This window comes from Tasmannia lanceolata, unplaced genomic scaffold, assembly GCF_043159265.1.
Source record: "Tasmannia lanceolata isolate RefF3 unplaced genomic scaffold, GAP_Taslan_0.1 ptg000013l, whole genome shotgun sequence".
NCBI lineage: Eukaryota > Viridiplantae > Streptophyta > Magnoliopsida > Canellales > Winteraceae > Tasmannia > Tasmannia lanceolata.
The window spans coordinates 882,571-897,883 of NW_027518690.1; the positions used below are offsets into that span (position 1 = coordinate 882,571).

Here is a 15,313-nt window from a genome sequence, read left to right on the forward strand (position 1 = left end):
TGTTAAAATTTAAAAGCTTTTTAATGGCATGTTGGAGGATCTTTTATATGTTTTTTTTTACGTTGCTGTTGCTTGTATCATAGGTACTGGTCTTTGTTTCCTCTGATTTTGTTTATGCGTTCACTCTACTACTACAAACTGGTTTGCAATCTGCTTATTCAGTGTCTCATCTTCTTAGTTGTAAGTATTCTAAGGTTCTACATTGCACTGGTCCTTCAATGGCTTTTTTCACCATGTGTCTATTTCCACAATTAAATTGTTAGTTACTTTAAATTCATGGCTCGTCATTTGTGTGCTTTTTGCAAGTGGTGGTAGAATACACAATTACTATTCGATACTTTAAATACATGATTTGGAGAGGAATGAGCTTAGTTATTTATTCTGTTCCGTCTGTGTAGATGAAGTCTTTCGTTTCATTTCGAGAACGTAATGTTCCTACAAAATTTGGTCAATTTCATTTCCTTTTTGCCCAATCAGGTGTATTTGATTTGGAACGAATAAAATAAACGGGAAACAAATTGTTCAGAACATAACCATGTGGAATTTTTGAAAAATTTCTAAATTCAATTTATTTTGCAAATTTTTTCATCTCAACCTCCTTTAGTGTCTGTTATGTGTACTTCTGAAAGGCCTTTTTTTTTTTTTGAAAAGTAACTTTTATTTGTAAGAGAACAAAACCCATATACAAAGGAAGGGACTCAATGTCCGACAAAATTACACAGATGCCTTTGTACACCAATCGTATATAAGCAATATCATAACAGATAGTGACTGTCTTCAACTGAAACTCAAACTAACTGCAGCAGTTGTTGAGACTTGAACAACAGATCATAACTGCAACACTGCAAGCACTGATTGTTAGAAACATAGTTGCCGGAAACTCCTTGGACGAGTGGGAAACCCATTTCCTCTAAAAAAGCGTTTCTCGCGGTTGGGAAACTCGTTTCCCCTAAAATGAGGGAAACACGTTTCGGAAACGTTTCCAAAATATGATACAATATTGGAGAAATGTTTTTGAAACATATGTAAAACTTATGAAATAATGTGTAAACGCGTGATACACGTATGCAACCCTCGTAGAAAACGCATATGAAACGTGTAGGAAACATGTGTGGAACTTACGAAAATCATTTTGGAAAAAACGCATCATTTCCTAAGACGTTCTCGTACGATTTTCTATTGTTTCTTGTTTCCTGTATTTTTTTTTCATGCGTTTCCCATTTCCGTTTCACGTTTCGTTTCCCAAATTCGTTTCCCACTCTGGTAACTATGGTTAGAAGTAGTTGACAATTTTTTTTTTTTTTTGAATGGGAATCATATGTGATCTGAACCACGGTCTTCAATCGGGAACACCTTACCCAACAGTCATGTTCCACTGAAACAATCGTCGTTCCTTCCCTATGAACACCATCTTTCGCTAATTTATCTACATCCTAGTTCGTTGATCTGCTTATGTGCCAAAATTTCAGGTTAATCAACGCTATTAGATCTTAAATTTCCATAATTACATCTGCTAGAGTCCAAGGTTCCATCGCTTTGTCGCTAGCCTACAATAAAACATTTGATGAATCACCTTTGATGATTAGAGTCGGGCACCATTGGATACAAACCACTTTAAATCCCCATAGGAACACTCAGAGCTTTCGCTTCATTTGAAACACAAATAACGACTGACCCGGAGTAGGATAATATAGTTTGCCAATTGGAATCTTGGAACAGTCCTCCAATACCTGCTTGCCCTGGGTTTCCTTTTGAGTTTCCTTCAAAGTTTAATTTGATCCATCTAATAGGTGGTGAGCTACCATTCAAAAAAAGGGTGGTGAGCCCCGTCTTGGTTTCATTTTTGCTGCCTTCTTCTTCTCCTAGATAATCTCCTTCCAGCCCAATCTTCATCCTATAATGTCAGTTTTGATGTCAAGCAATATTTTTCCCCAACCTCGCACAATCTTTGAATATTCAGTTATTTCTCTTCTTCCAAATGTCATAACATCGCATAAGCCACTAGCATCCATTGCACTTGTCCCACTTCACCAAAATGTCTTCCACTCCAATCAAATACGTTTGTCTTGATGGAGTATTGAAGCGACCAAGTTAAGCCAAAACTCTTAATAATGGTCATCCACAATAAATGGGAGAAAGGTCACTGGACTAGATGTTGCTCCAAAGTGAACATGCTTTCTTTTTTTTTGTCCTTGCATAAGACATGCCAAGATGCCAAGTGAACATGCTTTCTTTTTAGGCAATCACAAGTATTGACTTTTTTCCTTATCGTCGTCCAGGAGAAAGCCACTACTCTGGGCAGAACCAGAGACTTCTAGATACTTGCGCTACTCGATGCCTCTCTTTTCAACTACACCAACCTGAAAACTGTACGGTCTGAATCATTAGGAGAACAATGGCAGGAGTATAGATGACACTCTTTTTTAGGTTACACCTAAATCTAGGGGAACGCCCCCCCCCCCCCCCTTCCCCCCCAAAAAAAAAAAAAAAAACCACGCACACATGCACCCATGTAACACGCTTCCTCGCCTCCCTATCGGTTACTAAAAGGTATAGCTCGAAAATGCATGGCACATACATGACTCTTCTAGCCAAAGATCTACCCAGAACCTTGTCCCCTTCCACCTCCCTACTCTAAACCTCACCAAGAGATCATACAATGGCCTAGACTCATATATGAACTCCCATACACCGGAGCCTTTTCCAATTGGCGGTTTGTACTCTCCCACCCACGCCAACCCTTCCGATAGTTAGCATCAATTATTTGATGTCAAAGGGGATTTTTCTCTTCCCCAAATCTCCATAACCATTTTCAAAGGAGGGCTTTATTCCTTAATTTTATGCAAAGTCGTCCATGCTTCTTCAACCTACACACATTTTTCCACTTCATTAAATATTTGAGCTTTCTCTTAATTTCTTTGGCTTCCCATAAGAAATATCTTTGCAACTTTTCCTTTCTTTTGGCCACTTTTCTTGGTATTTTATATCGAGATAGGAAATGCATTGGAAAGTTGGTAGTGCTACCTTTATCAATGTAATTCTTCTTCCAAAGAATAAGTACCTCTTTTTTCAAGCTGCCAATTTCCTTGCCATTCTTTCAGTTACTGGATCCCAATGAAGCACGGATACGGATACGGGGTGCGGGTACGACATGATACGGGTACGTGGATACGTGATTTTTTTTTTAAATAATAGGATACGGGTATGTAGTGGGTACGCTGAGTATAATATATTTTATTATTTTATTATATATTTATAAAAATAAAAAAATTAAATATTTTGTTAAAGAATTCAAACAATTTAATTGGAGAACAATCAAATAACAATAACATCATCAAAATCTACCTTTAATGTTCCAAAATATAATATTACTTCTAAGTTGTTAGGTTTTTAATTGCGGGATATATATATATATATATATATATATATATATATATATATATATATATATATATATATATATAGGAAACTGTTGGTGCGCTTAAGCGCCCAATCACATGGGGGCCCACTTTGTTAGGATGATCCAAATCATTCATTTGAAAGTCCCTTACATAGATGGGGGGTGTACCAAAAATCAGCTCCATAGGATCATCCTAATCCCTCCATTTGTGAAGGACAAAAATGGACATACACAAATCTGCCCATTTTTTGTCCTCCACAAATGGAGGGGTTAGGATGATCCAATGGAGCTGATTTTTGGTACACCCCCTCTCTATCATAAGGCCTTGCAAATGAATGGTTTGGATCACCACAGAAAAGTGGGCCCCCATGTGATTGGGGGAGCTTAAGCGCACCATAAGTTTGGTGCGCTTAAGCTATATATATATATATATATATATATATATATTGATATATTCAACCCCCCTTTTGTTAATTGGGATTTGGGACAGTCCCTCTACTGTAAATCTTTAATTTTCAATTTAATTTGAACCGGGTGCGCACCCGATACATACACAAATCCGGGTACGTACCGAAAGAGTACCCAAGAGCACCCGCATCCGATATGCACCCGACACGGGTACATGGGCCTCCGGAGAGTACCCGTGCTTCTTAGCTGGATCCTACAATTATGCTTTTGGAATTCCATAACTCAATAGTAAACTAAGATAAGTGATTGGTGGCTCCATATCTTTACACTCATAGATATATGAAAATAAGAGAAATTATATGATGAAAGGTCCTATAAACACGTAAAGGTGATACGTTAGAGGTAGCACCCTTGATATTTGATCCAAGATAAAACCCTTGATAAGTGATTGGTGGCTCCACCCTTGATATATGTCTGTTTTCACCCTTTAATTTTTCCATTTACACCTCTAAGTTTGCACCTCAAGATAAAACCTTTCCATCCTTTTGCTTCATGTTTTTGCCACCTTTTTTTATGTACTCTTCAGGAACTGGAACCTAACTTAGTCCTCGGTCTAATTTGAATGGTCTTGGTGCCTCATCAAAGACCTTTAGTTCCAACAAAACTGCGTAGTGGTCTGAAGTCGGTTGTGGCAACGCCCTTTGCAGAATTATCAGAAATCATTCCTCCCAATCGTTTGATATTAGAACATGATCCAGTCTGCAGATAATGAGATTTTATTAATTGTTAGTCCTGGTAAATCTTGTCCCTTCTACTGGTTTTTCTATCAACTCGCTGCCTTGTATGAAGTCTGAGAGTTTCATCATACTTCTTGTTATTTGCCCCACTGCTCTTCTCATGGAGACACCCAACTGTGTTGAAATCTCCATCCACTATTCAGGGTTTTTTTTTCTAGTTTTAGTAGATATCCTTTAGTTTGGCCCAAAGATATTTCCTTCTTGCTGCCATTGGACAGTATACCGCCGACAGTTTCCAGGTGGACAAATCGGCATTAGTGGCTTGAATGGAAAGAGTAGACTCCTTTTCCAAAATTTTACCAGTGGTGAATTTGGTTTCATTCCAGATGATTATTCCTCCCACTATGCCCTTGGCATATAGAGCGGCACAACCTCTACAGCTGCTTCCTCATAGGGAATTGATTAGGGAGTCCGCCACTTCGACTTTTTTTTCCTAAAATTACCCCCACATCCGCACCTTTGCTCCATGTAATTTCTTTGATTGTTGTTTGTTTCTCTTCAGCCCCAACCCTTTAATGTTCCAAAACAATAACTTCATCATTTTGACTGACACTATTCACCCCAGGTTGTGAAGGAATTAAGCTAGACTCCTTAGCTCCCTTAGGCCCTGACACCTTTCTTTGCATATGTCCCAATTTGCTCTTTTTCCTGTCATAAATATCTCTCTATCATCTTGCAGGGCTGAATTTCCTTCTCCTTAACAGAGATTCCGAAGTCTTTTCTAAGGGCTAGCACTAATGCTTGTTCAGTCTTGGGAGTTGTGTCCAGATAATGATGACATAGTCACATAGAGTCTTCACACTCCCTGCCCTGTTACCCTCCAGATTACGATATGTAGGGCTTTTAAATTAACTTCACTCATCCCTTCACGATATGTAGGCCTAAGACACACTGGCCTCAGCTATGTCCGTGGACTGATGGATGATCTGCTCTCCACAATTGATTATCCGACAGTCTGGACCAACGAAAATGGCACGCCGGTATGTCAGTGCCCTAGAGCTTTGAAAAGGTAGATCACTTACCATGAAATCCTGTTGAAAACCTATTTTTGCAAAATCAAGATCAAGGTCCAAAGAAACTTTCAAAAAATATAAAAATAAAAGATCAAGGTCCAACGAAGGATCTTTTCCAAAATAGAGAGAGAATGAGAGATAGAGATGAGAGGCTTTCTTTTTGCTTCTTTTCTAGATAGCTCAACGGGTAGTTGGAGGGTTGAAAACCAAATCTGGTTTCCTATTTCAGAGCATTAAAGCTGAAAATTACATTTGTAATCTGCTGTGTAGATTGCATGTTGTGGCAGCTTTGTTAGTTGCAAAGTTCCACAAGATCTGATGCTTAGATGGAATAAATGCCGCTTCAGCAGTTTCCTTGTTGCTCTTTGGCAAGGAGGCGAACTGAACTGTTGACTGATTGCAAGGTGTGAGATTTAGAAATCTCACCGAATTTCTTAGTAATGAAATCATAATGAACTAAAATTCTAAGGCAACAAGCCTTGCTTAATTAGAAATAACAACAACTTGAATATTTTTCTTCTTCTAGTTGAGGGGTGTTGTTTCCATGAAGAGATGCCAGGGTTTTTTTATGCCATTTAAGAGAGGATTTTGAAGGGTTTTTTTGTGGGTTTTCTTCCTATGGGATTTCCTGAATAGATTTCTGAGATGGGTCCGGAGAAAGGAATCGATGCCATTAGAGTCCAAGAGGAAAATAAAAGAGTAATTTATTTTGTGAAATGTTTGAAAGAGGTGAAAAGTGTTAGCCAGCACATTGGAAAGTGAAAAAGAGCAAACATTTAATCCCACATTGGATTTTGAAAAATGGTGAACCTATCATCCGCACATCCGCAACGTGGGTTGTAAGGCGTTAGTGGTGCTTTTTTACGCACTTTGCACGTTGCATCGTCATGAGGAGTGCTTAAATATTTCGAGATTTGATCTAAGCCGTTGATCCATATCAATGATGATCCCGAGCAGTTATGGGGGAGGACCGCAGGGAGCGATTCGAGCGCCTAAATTTTTTTAAATTTGATCCGAGCCGTTGATCCATATCAGTGTTATTGGATGGTGATCCCTAGTGGTTTCTAGGAAAGACGGGGGGTTTACTTAAACTAACAGTCACTCTAGGATTGACGTGGACCATAGAATTGTGATCTAGCGTGATCTAACGGCCAAATAAGCAGTCCACCAGAAACTCACCATTTATGTGGAATCCGAAAACACAAGTGTAGACTTTGAATTTAAAAATTCCAAACCAAGTTTCATCCTCTTTAAGCCTTTACAAATTCGATTTTTGCCCATCTTGAAGTTTTCATTAGTGTATTGTTATTCTCGAGAAACAAGTATCTCAAAGAGCTGACAAATCCAAGGATGATTCGGGGTTTGTTGCGGTTAGTGCAAAACATCATCAAACAAAAGGGTGAAGATTCACCGGGCTTCATTGTATCTTGGAGGCGACTTCTTGGTTCCCCCTTGCACAATAATGGTGGCGGCGAATATCATCTGAACAAAAGCGAATACAGGCCATAAGAAGCCTCACTTTAACCTCCACCCCAAGAAGAATTTAGTTTTTTCTAAATTGTTGAGTTGGCGTTTAGCCTACTAAGGCTCTTGCCTTACATTTAGATAATTAGATTTTGTTTCCTTGATTTTTCTCTTCTTTTTTAAATTAGTCATTGACATTAGTTTTGTTTCTTACTTCACCATTCCCACTCTCTTATGTTTGTGCTTCGTTTAAAATGACTGCATTTCCACCTGTTTATCTATTTTTCTTTATTTTCATGAAAAGGAAAACAAAATAGGATGGAAATGCTAGGGAAGGGGAAGGAAATATATATCATTTCAGACACACATATGAATGAATGATGGTTGGGACTGTTTAGTCCCACCAAATAGCAAAAGAGGTGCTCTGAAATTCCAATCCTATTTAAACCATTTATTCCCAAAATGACCCCACATATTAGATTCCAAATATGCTACCCTCTCAGCTTTTAAAACAGCCTACCCTATTCATAGCAATTCATAAGTATCAACAATGAAACAGACTTCCCTTACTATCCCTATGAAGAAAGATATGTTTCTCAATATCAATTATGTAAAAATAAAAATCCTTTCACACCTTTTAAAAGAAAGAAGAAACGAAGTCTCCATATAATCCATGAAAAGGTTTTCCCTCAGCAAACTATGTGAGTACTCGTTACCGGATGAGCACGAACACGATCTTGGGCTCGAAACTTTGAAGAAAATTACAGAACAATAGGGATTCATTGAAATGAGAAAAATCATACCGGAAGCCATGAATTGGGTTTTTCCTTTTCTCTGAGTTTCTCTTCGCTACACAACCGTCGGTGATGGGGACCGGTTTCTTTCTCTTCAAGCGTGGATTCTCAAAGATTGAAACGAATTTTGTTGTGTGCAAATAGGACCCAAGAGTACCTTTTTATAAGCGTTTGTGGGAAGAGATGCGACTCCTCATCGCGCCGATCCCTCTCCCCAAACGTCTTTTTACGTTTATACCTTTTCAAATAAAGTCTTTTCATTAATGACTTTTCACAAAACTAATTAACTAACCAAATGATCTTGACCGTCGATCTTGCAAAAGCCACATCCACCGTTAGGATTATTTCCTAACATTCTCCCACTTGGCTAGCAAGATCTTTGAGCCAAACATAAGGATCATAACTTTAAATTAGTTAGATAATAAATCCAACATTCCGTTTAGCAAAACTACCAACAATAAACCATGTAACCATTGGGTCACCAACTCTACCCAATAGCGTACCCCATGATTATATTATTAGTAATTCTTACTAACATGAATGTAAAAGTATACATGCATAAGATGTAAACATGGTCCAAAACAGTCATACAGACACATTCTACCTCTTATTAACAATCCATTTACAAAATGTGCACGAAATGGAGCGGTAGAAAATAATCATAATATATATCAGAATCATAAAATATAATGTGATCACAACAGTGTATCTCAATACCAAATGCAGACTCCCACTATCATAGGCTATCAAAAGTGTCAACCAATCACATGCGCGCTACATGCTCTCTGAAGAGCTTTGGTGACAAGCCTTTAGTGAAGGGATCCGCCAACATAAGTGCGGTGCTTATGTATTCCACAGATACATGCTGATTCTGAACTCTTTCCCTCAGAACAAGATACTTTAGATCTATATGCTTCGAGCCGTCTCCAGACTTGTTGTTCTTGGAAAAGAAAACCGCAGCGGAATTATCACAGAGAAGTTTCATCGGCCTCTCAATAGAATCAATCAAATTAAGCCCTGAAAGAAAATTTCGCAGCCATAAGGCATGAGCCGAAGCCTCCGAACATGAAATAAACTCTGCCTCCATAGTGGATGAAGCCGTCATTCTCTGCTTGACGCTTCTCCAAGAAATAGGTCCTCCTGAAAGCATAAAAATATAACCAGAAGTGGACCGATGGGTGTCCCGACAACCAGCGAAGTCGGAATCAGAATAGCCAATCACCTCAAGGCTATCCGATCTCCTAAATGTGAGCATGTAATCTGGAGTCCCTCGCAGGTAACGCATAACCTTTTTGGCTGCCTTCCAGTGATCCAGACCTGGGTCACTTTGGTATCTACCAAGCATGCCAACTGCAAATGAAATATCTGGACGGGTACAGACCTGAGCATACATGAGACTACCAACAGCGAAAGCATAAGGAATATGTCTCATCTCATCCCGTTCTAGTGCGTTCCTCGGACATTATAACTGACTGAATACATCACCCTTAACTATAGGGGCAAGACTAGGGGAGCACCTCTCCATGCTGAATCTCTCAAGGACTTTTTCTATATAGGTCTTCTGAGACAATCCCAGCAATCCTCGAGTCCTACCTTGATGAATCTCTATTCCTATAACATAGGAAGCTTCACCAAGATCTTTCATATCAAAATTCCTTGAGAGGAATTGTTTTGTTTCTTTCAGCATGCCTAGGTTACTACTGGCAAGTAGTATATCATCAACATATAACACTAGGATGATGAATCGACTCCCACTAACCTTAAGATATATGCATTGATTTACATCATTTTCCTTGAACCCAAAACTAGACACTACCTCATGAAATTTCAGATACCACTGCCTAGAAGCCTGCTTAAGTCCGTAAATGGACTTTTTAAGCCTACATCTTAGGTGCTCTTCGCTCTCAGCCTTAAAACCTTCAGGCTGAATCATATAGACATCTTCATGAAGATCACCATTTAAAAAAGCAGTCTTCACATCCATCTGGTGTAACTCTAAGTTATAATGAGTTACCAAAGCTATGACTATCCTCAAAGAGTCTTTCCTTGATACTGGAGAGAAAGTCTCTTTGAAGTCTATTCCCTCTTTCTGAGTGAACCCCTTAGCGACTAGTCTGGCCTTATATCTTTCAATACCGCCCTTAGAGTCTCTTTTGGTCTTGAAGACCCATTTACAGCCTACAGGCTTGACCCCTTTAGGTAACTCGGTGAGTTCCCAGACACGGTTCTTTTCCATCGAGAGCAACTCATCATTCATGGCTTCAAGCCACTGAGCTGATCGGTCGCTATTTATGGCCTGACCAAATGAAAGTGGATCATCATCCATTTCACCGTCGTAGTCACACTCGTTTAGATAGACAACATAGTCATCAGAGATGGCTGACCTCCTCTCTCTCTGTGACCTACGCACAGATTGCTCAGCGACAATCGTTGCTGGAGCATCAGGAATGTGGGGCGAAACCTCCAATGTGCCATCTGGTGCATCAATATCCTCAGGTGGAGGAATCGACACTATTCTTTCTTGGATTACCGGTATTGGAACAAATATCCGGTTCTCCTCAAAAGTAAGTGACCTAGGCACAGAACTCCCACTGAGATCACCATCCTCTAAGAATACAGCGTATCTAGTTTCTACAATCCGGGTGCTATGAGTAGAACTATAGAACCTATAACCCTTAGACCGTTCAGGGCAACCTATGAAGTAACAAGAGATGGTCCTAGCGTCAAACTTTCTCAACTGTGGGTTATATATTTTGGCTTCAGCCATACAGCCCCAAACATGCAAATATCCTAGCTTAGGATTTTTACCGGCCCATAACTCATAAGGGGTCTTAGCCACAGCTTTACTCGGTACACGGTTTAGGATATGAACGGCTGTTTTCAATGCTTCTCCCCACAAGGACTCAGGCAATGGTGAATTGCAAATCATGCTCCTCACCATATCCATAAGAGTACGGTTTCGTCTCTCAGCAACACCATTTTGCTCAGGTGTACCTGGCATCGTGTACTGAGCGACAATACCGTTCTCCTGTAGGTAAAGTGCGAACGCACCTGGACTGCGGCCCGTATCGGAATATCTGCCATAGTACTCCCCACCTCTATCGGACCTCACAACCTTAATCTTCCGGTCAAGTTGTAACTCAATCTCAGCCTTATAGATCTTAAAGGTATCCAGTGCTTCTGACTTTTCTTTGATGAGATAGATGTAGCTAAAATGTGAAAAATCATCGATAAAGGTAATGAAATATCTCTCGCCACTTAGGGCAGGAGTAGGAAATGGCCCACAGATATCAGTGTGAATAACTTCTAACAGGCCGGTACTCCTAGTGGCGCCCTTCTTACTAGTTTTGGTTTGTTTACCCTTAAGACACTGCCTACAAATTTCGAAATCAGAAAAGTCAAGAGGAGGAAGAACTCTATCCTTCACCAGTCTTTCCATACGACTAATGGAAATGTGGCCTAAACGCTTATGCCACAAACTGGAAGAGTTTTCATCAACTCGACCCCGTTTATTGCCACGGTAACTGATTTCCTCATTCACATGCATGGATAACAGAGAATGTGCAAACGAGCTATCTAAATAAATCATATATAGATTGCCCACAAGAGGACCAGAACCAACAACATTGGAATCATGGAGTAATGTAAAACCTTTATTCCCAAACTTAAATTCAAATCCAAAGGAAACAAGTTTGGATACAGATATAAGGTTTCTGCTCATGGCAGGTACATAAAATGTTTCTTCCAAATACATAATGAAGCCACTATCTAATACAAGACGAAAAGTGCCAATAGCCTTGACGTCTGCTTCTACTCCATTTCCCATCTTAATGGTTCGCTCCCATTTCTTGAGTCTCCGTCTCTCTTGAAATCCCTGCAAGGAATTCGAAATGTGAATAGTGGAACCTGTATCTATCCACCAGGTATTTCTAGGAGCATCTACAAGGAAAGATTCATGACAAACAAAAACTGAATTATTACCTTTCTTATGCAGCCACTCTTCATACTTGGAGCACTATTTCTTTATGTGACCAAGTTTCTTACAGAAATGGCACCTAATGCGACTTTTCATCCCACCGGTCAAGCCCTGAGCCGAACCACTTGCTACCTTCTTCTTGCCTTTCCCAAAGCCCTTTCCTTTGGTTTTCTTCTTGAAGTGACCCTTCGATGTTCCCTCTGTGGTGTAATGAGCACTTTCAGGTTGTTCGGTCTTCAACCTCTCTTCTTCTTGAACACACATGGCTATGAGTTCACTCATTTCCCACTTCTCTTTCTGCGTATTGTAATTAATTTTAAATGGAGTAAACTGCGCAGGAAGAGATGTCATCATGAAATGAACAAAGAAACCCTCAGAGATCTCCATGTTCATTTTCTTTAGCTGGGAGGCCATGTCATTCATTCGCATAATGTGCTCTCTCACACCACTACTACCATTGTACTTCATAGTGATCATCTTCATCATCAGTGTACTGGCAAGAGCCTTAGACGATCCCTTAAACTGATCCTCTACTGCCTGTAGGTACTCGCTAGCAGTAAATTCCTCATTTTCCTCTGAGTCGGGAATGCCTCCTCGGATAGAGGTAGAGATCGTGCTTTTCATAATCATAAGGCTCATGCAGTTTGACCGTTCCCATTTTTCATAGGTAGCCAAATCCGCAGCAGTACTCTCATTAGAAGGCACTTCAGGTTTGTCATTCCTAAGTGTATAATCTAGGTCCAAACACCCTAAGACTATGTGAATATGATCCTTCCATTTTCCAAAATTAGTCCCACTCAAAACCTCGATCCCGGACAAATAACTAGAGATAGAACTAGGGTTCAATGCTGTAGACGAAAAAGACAGACAGTTACAATTTTGCTCACTATCTAAGACACCATTTAAATCCACAAAAGGAGTTTATTCAGTAAAATCCACGATTTAATGTAATCCAACTTTAAAATAAATGACTAAAGTAAACAGAAACACAAAATACATAAGTGTGTTCTTGATGGAACACCCAGTGTGTCACCGTGGGATGTCCGTTGGGCCATGCCACGATACACATTTGGTTCCATTTTTAAGTCAATTTATCTTTAGGGAAGTCAGTTGGATTGCCTAGAATCACAGAAACACATAAATGTGATTCTAGGGAGACACCAGCGTATCATCATGGGTCGTCCGTTGGGCCGTGCCACGACACACATTTGGCTCTCATCCATGAGACTAACTAGGGCCAAATAACTCTATACTTAAGGTACACATCACCGTTGGGCAGAAGTGCAACCCCAAACCAAGTTATCCAGGCCTAGCCCTCTCACACCGCATATTTGTGCAAAGCAACAGTCATCCGTTGGGCTGAGTGTTGCTCTTGGACAAATGGACGGAATTAAAGTGGTTTTGTAGTTCATAATGTGTCACTATATGCGACACTGTTCTTTATTTAAACCACTAAACGGAATCACAATTCTTTGTTCATTCATTTAGTGTTTGAGATTTAAACCAAACACAAAACCCAAAAATTTGACTCAAAATCAAACAAATAAAACCAAATTTTAAATATGGGTTCAGTAGGGTTCCAAACCCCTAGAACCAATATTAGCCGGACCTATCAGTAGGGCTGCAACTCGGGTCGGGCGGGTCGGGTTTTGGAGAACCCAACCCTACCCATGAAATATCTCGGGTCGGGTCGGGTTGGGTTTTTTTCCGGAAAACCCACGATTCCCAAACCCGGCCCTACCCATGATAAATCTCGGGTCGGGTCGGGTCGGTTCGGGTTTTTCACGTTGACGCAATTTTTTAAGGAAAATTCTTGTTTGGCAAGGCAACTCAACTCATAGAAGCAGAAATTAGACTCACATTACACTTGAATCAAACAATGATGTAATTACACTCACATCACACTTGAATCAAACAATGATGTAATTACAAACAATGCTGTAATCAAACAATGTTCTAATTACAATCAAACAATGTTGAATTAAACACTTGAATCAACTCAACTCATAGAAGAAGAAATTACACTCACACGCAATAACAGTGGGTGCGTGGGTTTTCACTTTTAACTTTTACCTAACAATAGAAAAAAATGTACATACTATAACTTATGTAACTCGGGTCGGGTCGGGTCGGGCCCCTTCAAACCCGGCTCGACCCGAGATTCATGCGGGCTTTTGAATGCTCAACCCGGCTCGACCCGAAACCCATGAAACTTGAACCCAACCCAGGTTATTTTCGGGTCGGGTCGATGCGGGTCGGGTAAAACCCGGCTCGAGTTGCAGCCCTACCTATCAGCACATTTGGGTTGAACCGGACCGGTTTGAACCGGTTCTGTTTAATGGATGGCCCACAAATTCTAAAACAGTTGCATCCATTGTACGTCACTGTGTGAAGAGTGCGTGTCACAGTGACGTGCATGTGACATGGTTCCCTTTTTTGTTTCATTATAATTTAATGTAAACAAAATTGAAGGGCTTTTCAGAAACTATGAACATGCATTGCACGCCACGAGATGCACTTGCGTCATAGTGATGTCGGTGCGGTGCATGAGTCATAAAAAGCAAACTTATATACATATAACTATTGTGTATACCTGTTACTGTATACATTCATTTATGTGTTGTGTATACACATAGCTGCTGTATATATCTTATTCAACTAGATAGTCTAGATCTTAGATGAGTCGAATGGGCGGGACCCACCCGGGGCTTTTGGTCATCATCGTGCCCGACTCGGGGAAGTAAAGTATTAGTTTTTTCTGAAACAGTTTCAGATTTTCATTATTTTAGTCAAACTTCAACTTTTCATTGCCGGAGATCAAGATGTCCGATCGACGAACGGTCCGTGGCGTTCGATTCATAACGCCTCCGGCTGCCCATCCATGCCATATGATCACTGGAATGACAGTCACATAGCCAGATCCGGCCAGATTTTCTAACTGCCGGGAAAACTTTAAAAGCTTGATTTTGACGCCGGTTTTAATGGCATCTTCGCCGTTTCAACGCCGGCAACCGTGGCTCTGATACCACATGTGAGTGCTCGTTACCGGATGAGCAAGAACACGATCTTGGGCGCGAAACTTTGAAGAAAATTACAGAACAATAGGGATTCATTGAAATGAGAAAAATCATACCGGAAGCCATGAATTGGGTTTTTCCTTTTCTCTGAGTTTCTCTTCGCTACACAACCGTTGGTGATGGGGAGCGATTTCTTTCTCTTCAAGCGTGGATTCTCAAAGATTGAAACGAATTTTGTTGTGTGCAAATAGGACCCAAGAGTACCTTTTTATAAGCGTTTGTGGGAAGAGATGCGACTCCTCATCGCGCCGATCCCTCTCCCCAAACGTCTCTTTACGTTTATACCTTTTCAAATAAAGTCTTTTCATTAATGACTTTTCACAAAACTAATTAACTAACCAAATGATCTTGACCGTTGATCTTGCAAAATCCACATCCACCGTT

The 15,313-nt window shown here is 40.1% G+C and overlaps 1 protein-coding gene across 1 annotated transcript; it reads right to left on the reverse strand.

Annotated features, from left to right (window-relative positions):
- Positions 1-11,519: 11,519 nt before the first annotated feature.
- On the reverse strand, positions 11,520-15,197 carry LOC143890667 (uncharacterized). The gene is made up of 3 exons (XM_077395352.1): positions 14,986-15,197; positions 11,858-12,700; positions 11,520-11,750 (listed from the first exon to the last, which is right to left on the reverse strand). The coding sequence occupies exons 1-2, from the start codon at positions 14,993-14,995 to the stop codon at positions 11,892-11,894; spliced, it is 819 nt and encodes a 272-aa protein (XP_077251467.1). The 5' UTR covers positions 14,996-15,197; the 3' UTR covers positions 11,520-11,750; positions 11,858-11,891.
- Between the last annotated feature and the right edge of the window lie 116 nt (positions 15,198-15,313).